The sequence below is a fragment of the Solea senegalensis genome, linkage group LG1 (genome assembly GCF_019176455.1).
Source record: "Solea senegalensis isolate Sse05_10M linkage group LG1, IFAPA_SoseM_1, whole genome shotgun sequence".
Taxonomy (NCBI): Eukaryota; Metazoa; Chordata; class Actinopteri; order Pleuronectiformes; family Soleidae; genus Solea; species Solea senegalensis.
The window spans coordinates 5870197-5889525 of record NC_058021.1 but is presented as its reverse complement, the minus strand read 5'-3'; the positions used below and the strand labels follow the sequence as shown (position 1 = coordinate 5889525).

The 19329-nt window shown below is 42.2% G+C and overlaps 1 protein-coding gene across 4 annotated transcripts; it reads left to right on the top strand.

Moving 5' to 3' along the window:
* Positions 1 to 732: 732 nt before the first annotated feature.
* Positions 733 to 18744, top strand: chd8 (chromodomain helicase DNA binding protein 8). Of its 4 annotated transcripts, XM_044034719.1 has the most exons (40): positions 733 to 833; positions 2049 to 2825; positions 2928 to 3134; positions 3310 to 3609; positions 4716 to 4829; positions 4960 to 5459; positions 5568 to 5679; positions 6146 to 6352; positions 6561 to 6629; positions 6726 to 6781; positions 6877 to 6994; positions 7102 to 7185; positions 7308 to 7445; positions 7859 to 7980; positions 8190 to 8433; positions 8513 to 8689; positions 8852 to 8995; positions 9121 to 9219; positions 9499 to 9658; positions 10129 to 10339; positions 10478 to 10673; positions 10877 to 11047; positions 11358 to 11648; positions 12035 to 12255; positions 12345 to 12547; positions 12676 to 12832; positions 12921 to 13010; positions 13094 to 13197; positions 13324 to 13447; positions 13645 to 13717; positions 13845 to 14116; positions 14253 to 14482; positions 14686 to 15333; positions 15707 to 15810; positions 15962 to 16183; positions 16347 to 16439; positions 16535 to 16648; positions 16752 to 16853; positions 16943 to 17047; positions 17490 to 18744. In XM_044034719.1, exons 2-40 carry the CDS (start codon positions 2142 to 2144, stop codon positions 17865 to 17867), a joined length of 7644 nt encoding a protein of 2547 aa, XP_043890654.1. In that variant the 5' UTR covers positions 733 to 833; positions 2049 to 2141; the 3' UTR covers positions 17868 to 18744. The 4 variants fall into 4 exon arrangements, with proteins under 4 accessions (XP_043890654.1, XP_043890646.1, XP_043890638.1 ...); XM_044034711.1 differs by having other exon boundaries at positions 2049 to 3134; positions 6149 to 6352; XM_044034703.1 differs by having other exon boundaries at positions 2049 to 3134; positions 15710 to 15810.
* The last annotated feature ends 585 nt before the right edge of the window (positions 18745 to 19329 follow it).

Genomic DNA, 19329 nt, shown 5'->3' with positions numbered 1-19329 from the left:
TATTAGGTACTTTATACAAGAATGGTAATATTAACCAACTGCAAACCTGAGCACAGGGCACATGATATTTTTGACGGAAATTAAAATGAAAATCTTCCAACTGGAACAAGTGATGGTAACCATGTTTCAGCCTGTGAGCACTAGAGGACGCCAATCCCACAATTACAATCATTCATGAGCAATTATCTCACTGGTATCAACAAAAAACAGTTATGAAATGTTTTAAAATGGATAATAACTGACATAAATATATCTATTTGCCCACGTGATGAAGATGTGTGTCTCAATAAAGTCGTTGATGAAAGTTGCGTGATATTTCCATTCATTTATTGCTGTGGACTGATTCGTGTGCTGTGGCCAGTGTAATAAAAACGGTGGGAAAACTGACGGTGTTCCATTCACGGACAGGCCTGACGGACTGTACACAGCATTAACCGCTGGCTATGATAGAGACATCGTGTGTTTTTGTTCTGTCAGCTCATACGGACCTCCGCTTTCTAAAACGAGCGTCCACAACGGAAAAAAACGGCAATGTTGAAGATCCCTAAGTCAAATGAGCCCAGCTAGGCCGCATTTACTGCTTTCTCAGCCAAACTACGTCTCTCGTCCCACCTCCTCGAGGCCGTACCTGTGAGTGATAGCTGCTACCGCCAATGAGATCGGGATATGCTGCCGGTTCAGAGGGGAAGCGACCAATCACCGTTTAATAGCGTCGGAGGGGCACGCTTTCTACGCTTTCTCTGGCAGGAATGTTAGTTCCTGCTCTTCCCTGGCCGTTTCCTGTAATCGTACAGTGTTGTGAGACGGAGAAAGCCATGTGTGTCGATGCAAAGGTAAATTTAGCACCCCGATTTTTAACTGGGAGACTCGGGGGAGTGGATATGGTGGTTATTTTCAGGCGTATTTGCCGAAAATTAGACGCAGACTAACCGAAACAGCATCGCGGCCTAAGCCGTGTCTGAACGTTGACGGGCAATGGTTATTGTGGCACGTTGCTTTGGTTTGGTCCGGTTTGTTGATAAGGAGTCCGGTAGACGGAATGGTCGGTAGTAAATGACAGAGAAGCGAACTAACCGCTCAAGACACAATATAAACCGTGTATATGAGCCCCAATGTGGTTTCCATGCCACAGGCGCTTTAGTATTTCGCACATCTTGGTCGCGGTACAAGCTAATGCTAACAGACGGTTTTGTGAGAAAGACTGCAATACGACCTGAGAGGAGAGCATCTCTCCTCTCCAGCATCACTTCCCTCCTCGTCCCACTTTACTATAAACTGTTTATATTCACTGTATAGTTAAGCTTTTCCACATCGACCTACTTTTATATCTTACGTTTCACCAAATACTAACATTGGAGCTATTTTATGTGGACGCGGTCACAAATTAGATGTGAAATTGGTAAACGTATATATTATTTGATCCAGTAGTGGTTTCTACCTCTCTGGGCGTTATATATCATTAAGATTTTATTTAAAAAACGTATAGGGTGATGGTGCTTTTAACTGTTAGTCTTTCACAGCTTTGAAAAATATAAATGCAATGTGTGTTTATAAAAATCATATACTATAGACACTAGTTTAAGTGCATGTCAAAGCAAACTATGTTACAAATAGGTGTAAATGTTTACCCAGAATGAAATTCAGCTTAATGATTTTGTGATGTTGATATTCAACAGATGAACATAGACCACAGCCAAGTCCGCTCACTGTGTCAAAGCTTACACTTGCTTTTCTTGCAAAGTTACAATTGTTTTGAAAAATAGAACATAGTCTGAATTTACATCTCTGTCCAGATCTCTAGCAAAATCTAATTATCTTTTTTTTTTTATTGTTTACATCCCAAGAAAATGTTAACCAGACTCCTTTACTTTTAAATTATACAGCTAACAGACAAATTGACATGGACAAAAACATCCTACCAGATTAGCTTTTAGCCACAGACTGCTTCGTTCTCAACCTCCGTTCTTTTTATACTTGTTGAGTAGTTAGTGTAGCATTTGTCAAAGTCATGAAAATGTTCTTCATTAGTGTGTTTCCTCTTCTTCCAGCTGTTCATTTAAAATCAAGAAAAGGACGACGATAAGCTTCCATCTCGGAGTCTTTTAAACATTGTGCCCGTCTCCCTGTGTGGAGTGGGCAAGATGGCAGATCCCATCATGGACCTTTTTGAGGACACTCCTCTGTTTAACCTGGATGCCCTGCCAGATGACTCCTTCTCTCAAGTCTCTTCAGACCCTGTGGAGGAGGCTCTTAAGCTGGCGTTGGGCCAAGTGGACCCACCGACTGAGCCGGAGTCCACTCCTGAACTCATGGTCAATGCTGGCCCCAGTGTTCCTGTAGCAGCCCCCTCTATCTCAGACCCTACCCCTGTTCAAGTACCTATACAGCAGTCGGTGCCCGTGGCAACTGCACAGACTGTTTCTATAGCTGCAGCTCCCATTATGAACCCTGCCCCTGCTGATACTGTACCTCAAATCCAGGCCCAGACCAACATACCCATTGCCAGCAACACCACTGCGGTGTCCAGCAGCACCATCCTGCTTAGCTCACCTCTGACTGTTTCCTCCTCCCCAGCCACCACTACTGCCACAACAACGCAGCTCACACAGATAACTCACCAGCTTACTCCCCAGCAGTTAGCTGCCATTGCACAGCAGGCTGGTGGTAAAATTGTTATTCTCAAAGGGCCGCAGGGTCAAGCCCAGGTGCTGCAGACTGTATCCGGAGCCACAACCCAGACGAGTGGAAAGGTGATCCGTGTGTTGTCTGGTGGTCCTCTCAAACCTGGCATGTCCATATTGCAGGGGGGCACTGTCTTGAATCAGGCAAGTCCAGGACAAGCTCAAGTAAAGGGTGGAGGGGTACAGAGATTGCTACAATCTCCCAATGGTCCAGTGAAACAGTTGTTGCTTACTTCCATGCCACAGCAGACGCAAGGCCAGATTCAGGTGCAGATTCCAGCCCAAGCACAGATGGTTCAAGGCCAGACTCAAGTCCAAGTTCAGCCGCAGGCCCAGGCCACACAAATCCAGGTACAGGCCCAGGGCCAAGCTGCACAGATCCAAGGCCAGACAACTCAAATCCAGGTCCAGGCTCAGACCCAGGTGCAGCTCCAGCCAGCCATGCAGGCCCATGTAAGAACCACCTCTTCTTCCACCATAGATTCCACCATTAGGTATCACCACCTAGTATTACAGCAGGTGATCCTGGGTGGTTTTCAGGGTTGTAGCTAAGATTCACAAACTGAATATGTAGGTCTGTATTTTTATAACTTTAATGATGAGTCTCATTCCTTGTATGTGACTCTAGGGTGCTGAAGGAAAACGGATAACCCTGGTTCTCCAGCAGCCCTCTCAGACTGGCTCTGCTGCCTCAGTGGGTCAGGCTGTTTCAGCCCAGCATCAGGTCACAGGAGGTCAACAGCAGCAGCCCCAGACACCGACTAGACTGGTGTTGGGTCAGCTCCCTGGAGGCAAACTGGTGCTCCAGGGAAGCCAGCTGGCTGCACTGACCCAGGCTCGGGCTGCAGGTCAGGCCGGAGGGCAACCCAAAGTCCTCACAATTCAGCTACAGGTGCAGCAGCAGCCCAACCAACAAGGAGGCGTCAAGGTGAGGAATACATTTTTTAGAGTTTGATGGTACCATCAGATTAGGGTTAGACAATTATTCAATAATGGCACATAATGGTGATATTATTTTGACTGATATTAATGTTTTTCCTATATTGTGTAAACACCGTCTGAGACAACAGATGATCGGTGAAAACTGTTGTCTTCTGTCTGTATAGAATTTTAAAACCACGTTTGACCCTAACCCCACAACATTTTTTGTAACCTTTCTCACTCAGGAGTAGAGCTCCTCTTTTTTTTGTTTATCGCCATGATTATTGATATGGATTGATTTGATACTTTTGTGACTAAGTACCCCTGAGATCCTGACTCTTTATTGTTTTAAAGTTTTGTGGATTCTTAAGAATTGGTGCAAACTTCCAGTTCATCTCCATTCATACAAATGGAGTCAGTCGGTTGTTATTTGCCAAATTGATTCAGTGTTGCAATATACCTGTGTATTTTTGTTATAAACCAACGTTTCAACCATTTTCCAATTTTCACAAACATTGCCGTTTTCTAAAATCTGATTCCCTGTGATATGTTGTCATTTAGTAAAATGCCTGTAGCTAAAACAAACTCTCTGATACTAGTTTATTAATAACTTTTATGAACTTATTGGGGAGTTGGGGATTTTCTGGTCCTCTTGACACAACGTTTACAGTTTCAGATTAAAAACATTAGCACCCTGGCATTGCATTTCTACCCGTATAATCACATTGATTTAATTTGACACATTCCACTGAATAGTAAATCATAACTATCACTGAGTTGAATCAGTCTACATCTAGGGTGGGTTTCTGTCGAGTGCACTGTTGTTGTTTACTGTCATGGCTGTATTGGCACTAAAATCTAAGCACCTTCGTTGCATTTTGTGAAATGCACTAGTTTGCTGCTTTAGCCAGTGCTAGTGATTAAAAGGTCAATTTTGAATTTAATCTCTGTGTGATCACAACAGAAGGGAAAATTAGCACAAAAGTTAAGCAAAGCATCTATCAGAGGTGCCTTTTATCAACTTCAAATATGAAATTAATATTATTTTTTCTGTGTGATTATTTTCAAAGGAATCATTGACTTGACCTGTCATTTATTTATTCACTCTTGCAGTACCAGCTGATTTCAGGGGCAGGAAATGCTGGTAACCCACAGGTGTTGCAGATCTCACAGGGCCAAGGAGGGCAACGAGTTGCAGTGCCACTCAAAATGCTTCTTCAGCCACAGGTACACCTCATACTGCTTTGCATACTTGTTTTCTAATATTACACAGAAAACATCAAAGCTTAAGTTTTTGTACAAAAAAGAAAACAGGACAAGCTGAAACTGTAAAATATGCCTGTTGTCTTTGATACAGACAAGCGTGGCATCTTCAGCCGGTGGCACGGTCTCTGTGGTGAAGGTAATCAACACATCTGCAGCAGGCCCCTCCACCACCACCACCACTTCGTCCCAGGCCATCCGCATCACCAAGGCCCCAGGCGAGCCTGCCTCAGTTCGACGAGTAGAAATCTTGTGCAAGCAGGAGAAGGCGAACCGTATTGTGGCTGAGGCTATAGCCCGGGCCAAGGCACGTGGTGAGAAGAACCTGCCCAGAGTCCTGAATCAGGATGAGCTTCCATCAACCCAGACCTCTCCCGAGATAGGGGGTACCATAACTGTGGTGTCTGCTCCTAAGAAAAAGAACAGTGGCGGAAGCAAAAAGAAAAGTCCTGTTGCTGGTGGAGCAACACCCAAACCTGTAGGCGGAGCTGATAAAAAGAGCAAAGTGAAGACACCGGGAGGAACACCTGGAGTGGCTGGAGGAACAGTAACACCTGGGACAGGAAGCAAGAGCAAAAGCAAAACTAAGACAAAGTAAGTGATGTGTTTGCAGTTAGCAGGTGTTGGAATGACTTAAATCTAACTTATTTTAGTTTGAAAAAGTATCATCATAGAAAATGTTATTTTTTCCTTTACCTGCAGCACTATTACTCTAGTGGGAGCAAAGAAAAGGAAGAGAAATGCTTCCTCAGACCATTCTGATGGGGAGTTGAGTCCAGCCTCACCTGCTACACTGGAAGATGACATGATTATGGTACACGCACTCTCACACATGTCCACAATTTTGAAATAAAAAGCACAATTTGGTCAACTTAAATGACAATTTGTTTGCAATTCACTCCAACTATTATCACACAAAGAACAAACAATATTTTGCATATTAAAGCAACAAACCTGAATCCAGTTATCTTAGCAAACTTTGGCATTGCTATACACACTTTATATTTATTGGAAAATACATTGAACCAACATTTGAAAAGATAAAAGTTAGACTTAGACTTAGAAGATCCTCTTGCTGACACTGTTTGTAGATCATTTTGAAGTGGAGAAACTACTGTGAAGTAGATGTGACAGAATAAGTAGAACATGTCTATTTGAAACAAGTTGTTGTCTGAAGCCATGAATGTGTCTATTTGTTACTTGATATTTTGGGAGAAAATGACACCTAGCACATAGTTGAACCCCAAAAATCTTGACTCACGCCTCTCTTTTCTGGCCAGAAGAGGCGCTCCAATCGTGTGGTGAAGAGGAAGAAGTACACAGAGGACCTGGATATCAAGATAACAGATGATGAGGATGAGCAGGAAGATGTAGATGTTACTACGACTGCAGCAGCTGTCGCCTCCATCAGTGGCAGCACAGCAGCACAGCTTAAACAGGAAATGGAGCTGGACGGTGATGGGCAGCCCACCATGCAGTTCTTTGTGGTGAGTGTAGAACTATTGTTTATTGTAATAGTTATTTTCTCTCGGGAACATTTGAAAGAAAACTACTCCATACAAGTTGTATATTATCTGAAACAGCTTATGTGAGCTGTGTGTTTGCAGTGTGAAATGTATAAATCATTTTTTGTTATAAATTTATAATTTAATTATAAATTTAAATCTTATCTGTGTCACTTCAAATGAATTCCAGGAAAATCCAAGTGAAGAAGATGCTGCGATTGTGGACAAAGTTCTTTCCATGAGGTTAACCAAAAAAGAAGTATGTTTTATACATTTAAAGTTTTGCTCTAAACTTGTTAAAATCCTGCATTCATATTGTAAATAATATCCTAATTACCTGGTCTTCTCTTTTTAGGTGTGCCCAGGCCAGTACACCACTGTTGAAGAATTCTTTGTGAAATACAAGAACTAGTAAGTTTAATTTTCTCATTAAATAATTTGACATTTATGCTTGACCAGTTTTGTTTCTACAATGTTGAAAACTGGACCGGTTTTGTTTTTTCCAGTTCATATTTACACTGTGAATGGGCCAGCTTGCAACAGTTGGAGAAGGATAAGAGGATCCACCAGAAGATCAAGAGATTCAAGACTAAACACGCACAAATGAGACACATCTTCCAAGAGGTGAGAGAGGGACACATGCTAAAACCTCCTATTTTGTAGTTCATCTGCTTGGATTACACATTTTATTTTTTGCTTCTATTGTCTTTAATTGTGTGGGTTCTTTTAAGGAGGAGGAGCCTTTTAATCCTGACTATGTTGAAGCAGACAGGATCCTAGACGTGTCCCATAGTGTGGACAAGGACAACGGAGAGGTGAGAGAATAAGAAATCGCTGAATAAAAGAGAGTTCTCTCTTAATCATGTCTTTTGAACTATAAAATATGACTTTTTCATCAAGTTTAATTTTTAAATACTTCCTCTTCTTTCCCCTATAGCCTGTTATCTACTATTTGGTGAAGTGGTGCTCCCTGCCTTATGAAGATGCCACTTGGGAGCTGAAGGAGGATGTAGACGAGGGCAAGGTTGAGGAGTTCGGCAAAATCCAAAACCGACAACCTCGTCTGAAGAAAATGGTGCGTCAGCATCAGTTTTTATTTCTAACCACCTATTTGTTTGCACATTTTCAATTTCCTACTCATGAAAAGCAAAAAAAAAATTAACGAAATGGTTTGTGTGGCCAGAAAAATTATATATAATAATTTACCTCAAAATTCAATTATTTCAATTATTAATATTACAAAATTCCGTGTTATACCTCTTTGGCACATAAATAACACATGCGGGCACATTATAATTCTCTTCAGTCTTATTTATGTAGAGCAGTGGTTCCTAGACTTTTCACAGTCCCCTACCCCTTCAGACATTTGCCCTTCAGCCATGTACCCCCTAATCCTGCGCACTTGATAAAAGAAAAGTCTGCCTTTAAGCTTGATGATCTCGTCGTGCCTGACATTTATTTAATTTCCTTTCCCTTCCCTCTCGTCAGGCTCGGCCTCCTGCAAGTTCGTGGAAGAAACTGGAAGAGACCAGAGAGTACAAGAATGGGAACATACTCAGAGAGTACCAACTGGAAGGAGTCAACTGGCTGCTCTTCAACTGGTACAACAGGTATTTATTACACACAGTCACTTTTTCACACTGCAATGTTACTGGGTGTGATGCTTTCATTTAAGAAGTATCAGTAGATATGATTGAATTTGGGATGTAGTTGAGCATAACCTAAAGGAACAACATGAAAAATGTTTCATCTGTATTTTGTACCCTTAAGATGATTGTTAATTGATCCTCAGTATTCAAATTTCTTTCTCATCTCTCAGGCAGAATTGTATCCTGGCAGACGAGATGGGTCTGGGCAAGACTATCCAGTCCATTGCACTGCTGTCTGAGGTGTATAATGCTGGAATCCAAGGCCCCTTCCTTGTTATTGCTCCACTCTCCACCATCACTAACTGGGAGAGAGAGTTCTCCACATGGACCAACATGAACGCCATCGTCTACCATGGGAGCTTGGCCAGCCGTCAGATGATCCAGCAGTATGAGATGTACAGCAAGGACGACAAGGTAGCATCATTGATGACTGTAGTTGTCTTTTGACTTTACTGATGTCACATGTTTCTAATGAAAATGATTCTGCCCATAGGATCATTTGATTCCTGGTGCATATAAGTTTGATGCCCTCATCACAACCTTTGAGATGGTGTTGTCCGACTGTCCTGAGCTGAGGGAAATCTCGTGGCGTTGTGTCATCATTGATGAGGCTCATCGCCTCAAGAATCGCAACTGCAAGCTTTTGGACAGCTTGAAGATGATGGATCAGGTGAGAAGACCCCAGCTAATGCTTCATGACTGTAACCACTCGTCAAATGTGTGGAGAAGAACAGGAGCTCTGCTGCTCTAGCAGCCTTATTACTGGTCCTCCTCCACTACCCCGCTTCCCTTAAACTCTACCTTTTTCCCTGTGTCCTGTTTTTTCTCACAGGAACACAAAGTGTTATTGACCGGCACTCCTCTTCAGAACACTGTGGAGGAACTCTTCAGTTTACTCCATTTCCTGGAGCCAGCTCAGTTCCCCTCTGAGACTGAGTTCCTCAGAGACTTTGGAGACCTGAAAACAGAAGAACAGGTATGAAATACACTCATGTTGACAGATATCCTGAGAGTCATTGGGTGTTACAACATTATATTTCCTAATATTTAACTGTTAATGTTCAGTTGTCATTGAGCCAGTGCTTTGTTTTGGTCTTTTAGGTTCAGAAGCTACAGGCCATCTTGAAACCTATGATGTTAAGGAGGCTAAAGGAGGATGTTGAGAAGAACTTAGCACCCAAACAGGAGACCATCATTGAGGTACTTACTTTGAAATTGTCATTTCCTTTATGCACTCATTTGTTTGTGTTTTATTGACATCAATAACAACTGATGTGAAATCAAGTAACTGTTTGTGACCACTTATTTAAAAAACAAACATTGAGCCTTGTGAATGAAGTGAAAACACAAGATTCAAAGAGAAAAACCTGCTATGGTCCACAGAGCTCTTAACAGAACTTGTTGAAAATGATTGAAACAACAATTGTGCTACATGTAAGTTTGCTATTGAATTTTTGAAAACTGAAACTTTCCCCCCAGGTTGAGTTGACTGATGTCCAGAAGAAGTATTATCGAGCCATCTTGGAACGAAACTTCAGTTTCCTCAGTTTAGGGGCAAACAGTAACAGCAATGTCCCTAACCTGCTCAACACTATGATGGAGCTACGCAAGTGCTGCAACCACCCCTACCTCATCAATGGTATTGTTTTGGAGATGGTGTTCAAAGTTTTACATTTATCCTCTTTGCTGCTGTTTCTGTGATATACAGCATTCTACATACATCTACATAAAGTCTGCCTTTCATTAGGCTAAGAAAATAGTACTGCAGAAAATGCAGACAAGTTACTATTCTTTGACTCTTTTCAAACATATTTCTTGTAAAAAAAATAAAGCTCCATTGTCACATTGTGTGCAATTGCATTGACCACATAATATTTTGAAATGTTTGACTTTGTAAAATGACTGAGGGAAAAGTTGTTGCAGAGTAATAATTCAAATGTTGCGCACGTTTGTTCATTAATCTTGACTTTGAACATTTGCTTCCACCCCAGAGAACTAATACATTTAGAGGAAAGGTTTAAACAATACATTTACAGATATTTTGTAAATTCAAGACATTGAGCAATATCTTAAATTATCTCTCTCTGTCTCTGTCTTTCTGTCTTCTAGGTGCAGAGGAGAAGATAGTAGCCGAGCTGCGGCAGGTTTACGACCCCATGGCTCCGGACTTCCATTTGCAGGCCCTGATTCGCTCAGCAGGCAAGCTGGTGCTGCTGGACAAGCTGCTGCCTCGCCTAAAGGCTGGTGGCCACAAAGTGCTGATCTTCTCTCAGATGGTGCGCTGCTTAGACATTTTGGAGGACTACCTCATCAACAAAAGGTATGAGAGTCATGGTTACTTTTTTATATGAATGATCAATGATATTCATTCTAGTTTATACATGCGATTGGAGGCAATATTTATTCATATTATGCATAAATATGTTCATGTTGCTATTTCTTTTTTTTCTTTTCACAGATACCTTTATGAGCGTATTGATGGCAGAGTGCGTGGAAACCTGCGCCAGGCTGCCATCGATCGCTTTAGTAAACCTGACTCAGACCGCTTCGTCTTCCTGCTGTGTACCCGAGCTGGCGGTTTGGGTATTAACCTCACTGCTGCTGACACCTGTGTTATATTTGACTCTGACTGGAACCCTCAAAATGACCTGCAGGTACAAGACTGTGTTATTTACAAAGTAACAGTTTCGTTAGACCTTTTAGAACTGCAAATTACTTTAGAGACGCATGCAATTTTTGATTAATTGATTATTTATTATTTATTATGAATCAATCAATGAGAGTTTTTTTACTCTTCACTTATCACGTTCAAGCCACAGCTCCCCTGACCCTACTGTTTTTTTTTCTCCTGCTCTAGGCCCAAGCAAGGTGTCATCGTATCGGTCAATCGAAGGCAGTTAAAGTCTACCGCCTGATTACAAGGAACTCCTATGAGAGGGAGATGCTGGATAAAGCAAGTCTGAAGCTTGGGCTGGACCGTGCCGTCCTGCAGAGCATGAGTGGCAACAAGGAGAGTAACGTCAATGGGGTGAGAAAACTACTAGTCATTAACCAAAACCAGGCTATGTTCAGGTCTGTCTCAATACATGGTATCTTTTTTTAGTATTTTGTTATATGATTTAAAGCTGGCATTCAGAGCTCAAAGCTCCTATTATCCTTTGCTCTGCAGCAGTCCAGCTGTTGGCAATAGCACACCTTTTTACAATTAAAAAAAAAATAAGAAGAAAAAAGCAAATGAAGCTCAAGCTAACACATAGTGGATGAAAAATCTATACTGTCCTCCTTCCAGCTCTTAACAGTGTCATATATTGTATGATTGTCCATGTAATCCTCATTAGATCCAGCAGTTCTCTAAGAAGGAGATAGAGGACCTCCTGAGAAAAGGAGCGTATGCTGCCATCATGGATGAGAATGATGAGGGCAGTCGCTTTTGTGAGGAGGATATTGATCAGATCCTTCAGCGAAGAGCCACCACCATTACCATTGAGAGTGAGGGCAAGGGCTCCACCTTCTCCAAGGCCAGCTTTGTCGCCTCCGAAAACCGCAATGACATCGCCCTGGACGACCCTGAATTCTGGGAGAAGTGGGCAAAGAAGGCCGACATAGATATGGACACCATCAACCGCAAGGTAAAGAATAAAAAAAAAATGTGATCCATGTGTTTGATATGAGTCAAACATGTCACTTGGAGCAGGCTTCGCTACATTCCTGATGAGAGGAGATGTTTCAGAGCTGATTGTAATTAACAACTCATGTTATATTAAGCATGCATTTTTTTTTTGCCTTGTTTTGATTTGGTAGTTTTAAATGAATATAAATTCCATTTTGATATGTAATAAAACTTTTAAGGAATAAAAAGACAAAACACAATGCAGTAGCCTTGCTTCCTTTGTGGCCCGGTTTAGCCCAGACCAGGGCCTGGTAGAATTGGAAATTCCTTTTCAAGTTGTATTCATGTTGATAAGCTTGAATATCTAAATGTTAACTCCTGTTGGATTACTTTTCCCTCCCACAGAACACCCTTGTGATAGACACTCCCAGAGTACGCAAGCAGACTCGACAATTTTCCAGTTTACGAGGCGAGGGTGGAGACCTGTCTGATTTGGACAGTGATGATGAGTATCCACCTGCCAATTCCAGACAGTCTCGTTCTTCCCGACGCGCTGACCGCCACAGTGGAGGAGGATACGGCCGCACGGACTGTTTCCGGGTCGAGAAACACCTTCTTGTCTATGGGTATATAAACAGTAGCTTTCAGTATAAATGTGTTACTCTTAACTCCCATCCTGTGTTTACACCTTATTTCGTATTTTGTTCTTGTGCAGTTGGGGACGTTGGAGAGACATCCTGTCACATGCTAGATGTAAGCGACGTTTGAGTGAGCGGGATGTTGAGACGATCTGCCGTGTCATCCTGGTCTTTTGTCTGCTTCACTACCGTGGAGATGAGAACATCAAGAGCTTCATCTGGGAGCTCATCACTCCGCCGGAGAACGGGTGTGGACCAACAACTCTACTCAACCACTCTGGTAAGAGGCTGCACACAGATTATTCAAAACATTTCTGAGGCTATGAGTGTGTTTGTCATTGAAACTGTTTCAAATTAAAAGCTGTGTTTAAATACCTCTTTAATATTCATCTTCTTTCCATCACCAAGGACTGTCTATCCCTGTTCCAAGAGGCAGAAAGGGTAAAAGGGTAAAGGCCCAGAGCACATTTGATGTTCAGAAAGTGGAGTGGATCCGAAAGTACAACCCTGACACTCTTTTGTTGGATGAGAGCTACCGCAAACATCTCAAGCACCAGTGCAACAAGTCAGTAAAGCTGAGTCAGCTGTTGTATTCATGTGTTTGCCTTCTCATCCATGTTCAAACATTAAAACATCTCACCTCTTTGCTGCAGGGTATTGCTCAGGGTGCGTATGCTCTACTACCTGAAGCAGGAAGTGATTGGCGAACATGCAGACGCCGTTCTGAAAGGAGCTGTCATAAGGTATATAATGCATTCCTTTGCACATTGAATATACCTCCTAAATATAAGACTCAAATTCAGTAAAATATTGATGCTTTTTCCAGGGAGCTTGATATCTGGATGCCTGAGATGGAGCAACAGGAAGTGCCAGCAGGATGGTGGGATTCTGAGGCAGACCGCTCACTGCTCTCTGGTGTATTCAAACATGGTACATTCTCTCTATATAGTCTAATTTAGTCATTTCTGATTTATGGCAACATTTCCGGTTTGCTTGTCTCCACTTTTTGTTTTGGGTTTTTTTTTGTGACGGTCTCAACTGTGTCCCTGTTTCCAGGTTATGAAATGTACACCACCATGCGTGCTGATCCCTGCCTCTGCTTCCTGGAGAGAGCTGGTCGACCTGATGACAAGGCCATTGATGCTGAGCAGCACACTGGTGACACTGAGATGGGGGAAGAGTGAGTGGCGCCTACTTCATATTATTCTGCGTTCCCTTTTGTATTTATGTCAAATGCTACAGTCACAATAGTTTTATGATTTTAATAGTTTAGAGAAAGTGTAAACTTTCTCTTTTGTCATATCTGGAGGAAATGTGCAATATTTTGGACAGTATGTTTCTTCAATGACCTGTGATTGTCTGTTTTGTATTGTGCAGTGCTGACTATGATAAATACTCAGAGGACCCAGAGTTCAAACCGGCCTCAAGGCACAAAGATCTTTTCGAGGAGGTACGAGTCCAAGTCACATCCTAAACATTTGTGTCTGCATTTGTATCTTTGCATTGATTTTATATTTTGCAACTAACAGAGCTTAAAAAATGAAGTATGTGTCATTAATTGCCAGTCTTTTCTCCAGAATGACTCGATGAACGTGGATGATGAGATTTCTGTTGAGGAAAGGTCGGGGCCATTGGTCACAGAAAACTTACTGAGCCTGAGTGGTGCGAGCAACTGGCCCTCAAGCTCATCACTCACAGCAAGGTTACGTCGGCTTATCACGGCTTTCCAACGCAGCTACAGACAGGAGCAGCTGAAGATTGAAGCTGAGGCAAAGGGTGACCGCAGGCGCAGGCGGTGTGAACAAGCTAGTAAACTGAAGGAGATTGCACGGCAGGAGCGCCAGCAGAGGTACACATACATCTTTGTAAAAATGTATGGCATGCAGATTGTGTCAAAGAGATTATTGCTTCAGAATCTTTCCTCAATTTTATCAGATGTTATGCTCTTAGACCGACCCATCTCATTCCTGTTGTTCTCCTCCTAGATGGACACGTAGAGAGGAGTGTGACTTCTACCGTGTGGTATCGACCTTTGGTGTGGTGAAGTTGAAAAAGGAACCAGATTTCCCTGAGGCCGGAGACCTTGAATTTGACTGGACTCGCTTTCGTACCTTTGCTCGCCTGGATAAAAAAACTGACGAGAGTCTCAGCCGATACTTCCGCTCTTTTGTTGCCATGTGTCGGAGGGTTTGCCACCTCCCCCCAGGCAGAGAAGGTAACTACAGTATTTGAAATAATTATTTTATTCAGGCTCCACAGTTGTCCACAGTTCAACACCATGCAGACAGAGACCACATTTTCTAAATATCCATGTGATTTACTGTACTATACTACAGACTAATCGATATTTTGGTTAAATTAGAACATGTTGCGTGTCTAAGCTTTTGTCTTTTAACCTTTGATTCTCATCCAAATCAGATCCTGCAGAGAATTCCCAGACTGTGGCCCCCATCACTGAGGAGCGTGCTTCCCGTACCCTTTACCGTATTAGCCTTTTGCGTCGCCTGCGTGAGCGAGTCCTGCCCCACCCCTCCCTGGAGGAGCGTCTAACCCTGGCCCTGCCGAACTCCGAGCTGCCCAGTTGGTGGAATATACCAGACCACGATCGTCAGCTGATGCTTGGTGCTAATCTGCATGGTGTCAGCCGCACTGAGCTTTCCATATTAGCAGACCCACAGTTCACCTTCAATCAGGCTAGGGAAGAGTTCATCCAGAACCAGCAGGCCCCTCCACCGCAACCACTTCCCATCATGCCCCTCATCCAGCCCAAGACTGAAGATGACCTGCCAGATGTAAAGGAGGAGGTAGCTGATGATGAGGCCCGGTTGCTAGGTGCTGAACTCTTGGCTGACCTGCAGAGCACACCTTTAAGTCACCATGATGGAAAAGTACATGGCCAGGGCTGGAACTTCAAAAAGAGCAGGGGGAGGGGAGGAAGAACGGAAGGAGGAACAAAGGGAGAGGGAGGATCTGATTCAGATTCAGATTCTGATTCAGGCTCCTCATCATCAGAGCAATCAGGGAGCAGCGACGAAAGCGGGGAGAGTGAGGAAGAGGGAGAAAAGGGTAAGCTGATGAGTGAAAGAAAAATGTTACTGTGGCCTACTACAGCAATCCTCTTCAAAGGAGCTGCACTTACACCTGGTGTTACACTGTGTTCACATACACGTTCATACAACTGTCCAATTTGTTTGTTTGTTTTTTTTTATAAACATTGGTCCATTTGGTAATTTTATATTAGCAACAGGTGATGAAACTGATGACGTGCAGAGTCACAGCATTGGAGAATCATCAAGTCTATGAATTAATTTCACCTTAACATGTTTTTGTACTTTGATATATCATGGTCATTTTATGACTTAATATCTTATGTGATGTGCTTTTAAATGCAGCATGGATGAAACCATGGAGTTGATGATTTTTATTTTTTTACCCTTAGCAGCCAAGGTGTGTGATATGGATGAAGATAATAGTTTACTCTCCATTACTCCGTCTCAGGATGGTATTCCACCTCCTGATCCTATCAGAGTTGACTGGCCCAAGGTAATTCATTTCCAGTTTGATTTACAGAGTACATTATGTATGTTTAAACACAATACAAATGTTTTTCTAGAGGAGATGAGCCATATTGTTTTTTGCTTCTTTTTTTTGTACTGATCATGACTGATACATAAGCCTTGCTCTTATGTTCCAGGACCGTGTATTGATCAACAGACTGGACACCTTGTGTACACTGGTGCTGACTGGTCAGTGGCCCTCAGGGCGGCGGTATGTGCCTGAGGCTCAGCTCAACCCGAGCTCAGACCTGATGGGAGATGAGATGGCCTTCACAAGGCTGATCCGTAAACCCAGCAGCATGACTGCTGGCCCAGGGGCAGAAGGAGAAGATGGAGAGTTCACAGTCAAACTCCTTAAGGTGAGAAATAATTAAATAATATTCAAATTGTAGGCAAAGACAGTTAATTGAATTAAAAAAAACAGTCTTTTTCTATAGTTGATCAGATTATCTGTTTGAATCTAAGAGGTATTGGACAAATTTACAAGATTTGTGTGTGTGTGTGTGTGTTTCATTCTGCCAGGAGGAGGGGCTGAAGCTGACGTTCTCTAAGCAGGCTCTGATGCCCAATGGGTCAGGAGAGAGCAGCAACCGCAAAAAACGCAAGGACCAAGAGGTACATGTGTCAGGGTTTACCTGTATTCCTGCAGAACATGGATGGAGTTAGATGTTTTTGTATTTTTTTTAATCACTACTTTGTGTTTGTCTCAGCTGTCAGACACAGAGGGTCTCCTTGATCCACTAGAGCGCACTCCTCGACGGAGGGACCCCCCAACATGGCTGAAAGAGAACCCAGATTATGAGGTGGAGGGAGACATGCTGGAGGTATGTTCAGTTAATCTGCATTATCTGTTATGAAATAGTACAAAATTCATCAAATTACATTTTATTGTTTATGGAGACCTTGCTCACATTTTGGTTTCTTCAGCTTCTTGTAAACAGGAGCAAAAGGAAGAGGAGGAGGAGGGCAAATAAAGTTCTAACTGGTAGCGAGAAGGTTAAAGTCATCAACATGAGGACAGGGAAGAAGGTGAGACACGACTGGTGCAATTTATTGTGTATTTACTGTACCCATTGACCGTCTTCTTGCCTTCTAACAAACATTTTTGTTCTGTGAAGGTCGGCGCTGCTTTCTGTCCAATGCTGCAAGATCTGAGGGAGTATCTCGAGGAGAATCCTGATAACGCCGTAGCGCCCGATTGGTCTGACACAGTTCGCAGCTCTGTATGTAATCAAAGTCATTCATTTTTACTATTTTAAATAAAATACAAAAAACTATTTTAGGTCTGAGTTGTTTTCTCACTGATTGCTTATTCAGTAAGTAAATGAAAACATGTAAGACAGTTGAGTTGCTTACACTCTTGACAATTTTATAGAAACTTTCACTGTTTAACTCTTCACAATTATAGTGTTTAGTTTAAACCTGATGTGTAAACTTTTAGAAAATAATGGTTTTGTGCCACTAGTCCTGTTATTTTGGGGGGCTGAAAGGCTGGGAAATCCCTCTTTTAAGATATATAGATGCACTTTATTGACGCCACACAGTAGGAATTGTTTGAAAGATGAGAGGAACTGTGGTTTCCAGTGTCAGTGATGGAAGAGAACTGGAAACACTTTCCACTCCCTTAAGTTTGTTTCTTCATCGAATATTTGTTTAATGTTTCAGGGTTTTCTGCCGGAGACCCACTTCCACCGACTGCTGACTGAGCACTCGGACATCCCTAAGAAAAGCAGACGCCGCCATCATCATCACCATCACCACCACCATCATCATCATCACCACACTCCAGAGCCTGTTCCTGAAGACCCCAACCTGGACGGAGTTGAAGAGGAGACTCTGGTCTCAGATGGAGCCTACATGATGGATGAGGAGGACCTGGAGACCTCTCATCACTTTCTCACCAGTCCAGACTTTGATGTTAAAATGATGGGTGGTGACAGCATTTCCCATGGTGACTATGACAGCTCGGATCAAGAAGCATTATTGGACGATGTCATCATAGCACAGAAGGACTCTGACTCCTCATCAAGTTCAGAGGATTGACTGAACCCCACTCTTTAAACTCATCTGACTTAGTCCCTTCACAACATTGAATCATGTTATTTCTCATTTATTTTTTTACCACATTATGTTTATTTGTTGGTTGCTACTTTTATTCATTTATTTTATATAGGACTGTTTTTTCATGAACGATGCAGGTTTGCACCCAATTCATTTTCTTTTTTTAATCACTGAGAATTGTGTTGTCTATTTCAATCGACCCTCCAGCAAAATGGCAAAAAAGCTGAGCTATCTTTTCTCACGACTTGATATTCTCCTATTCCTCGAAAACCTGTGAATTACCATCACATTCCCAGCCGTGACCAAAAGGGGACATCTACTGTACAGAAAACCCTTTTATTAGCTAAGAACCTCAATGCTGGTCCTCCAGCGCTACATGAAACTGGACTTGTGTACTGAGCAGAGCCTGGATCCAGACTCCATCATCCCCCCCCACCTCATGGTCACATCCTCTGCATCCAGGCGAGTCTGAACTGAAAGGGGATCCAGTGTGTGGATGTACTGTTATCGTTTTCCCTCTGTGGGTGGGGTGGGGTGGGGTGGGGGTTGAGCTGGGGGTAGGGGAGGGCGGGTTGGCGTATTAGTTACTGAATCAGTGCTAGGAGGATGGGTGTAATGTACAATGTAGAGCTGGTCAGTTATGTACAATGGTGCAGATAAGACCACAATGAGTTACTATTGTTTTATGATCTGACTGTATCTGTGATATGAATAACAGCAATCTAAAGTGAAAAGTTTGTGTGTATTTTTACAGATTTCACCAAACACAGGCAACAATTAAGTTTTTGGTTTGTACACACGGCCAATTCATGTCCATAATTAAACCATGATGAATAATACAGCAGATGATCACACGCAAGTCTGGATTTCTGCCATTTTTTACATGTTATTAATTACAGTAACACTGAGACACATGATGTTCACTGATAAGACTGGACAGGAACTGTGTGTCAAGATTATTTATAACTGGATTAGCCTTTCACATATTCACTATTTTCTCTGTAGTTCATCACCTGACTGAATCATGGTTGTCTAATTACTACACTATTCTCAAAACTAAATGCATATTTATTTGTTTCAACTTATACTGTTAGGCAGTATCAATGTAATATTCTAGAGTGTTAAAACTGAAGATGATGAAGGTTTTACTCGTAGAGCAATATGTACGTGGCAATTTCAGAATATTTTAAGAACACCACATTGGAGAGCAGCTAAATATAATTTTATAGCTTGGGACACGTTTTCACTTTATAGGATAGACCATGATTTTCATGTGTACATCAAAATGGTATTTGGATGTCCTTAAGCATGAAAAGCTAAACTCAACAAAGTCCTATATGTGACTAATACTAGTAAGGAATTCGAGGTGCAATTATTTGGTTTAATTGGAGAAGCAACAAATTTCACTCATGATCTATCATAAATAAATAATGTTTACTAATAG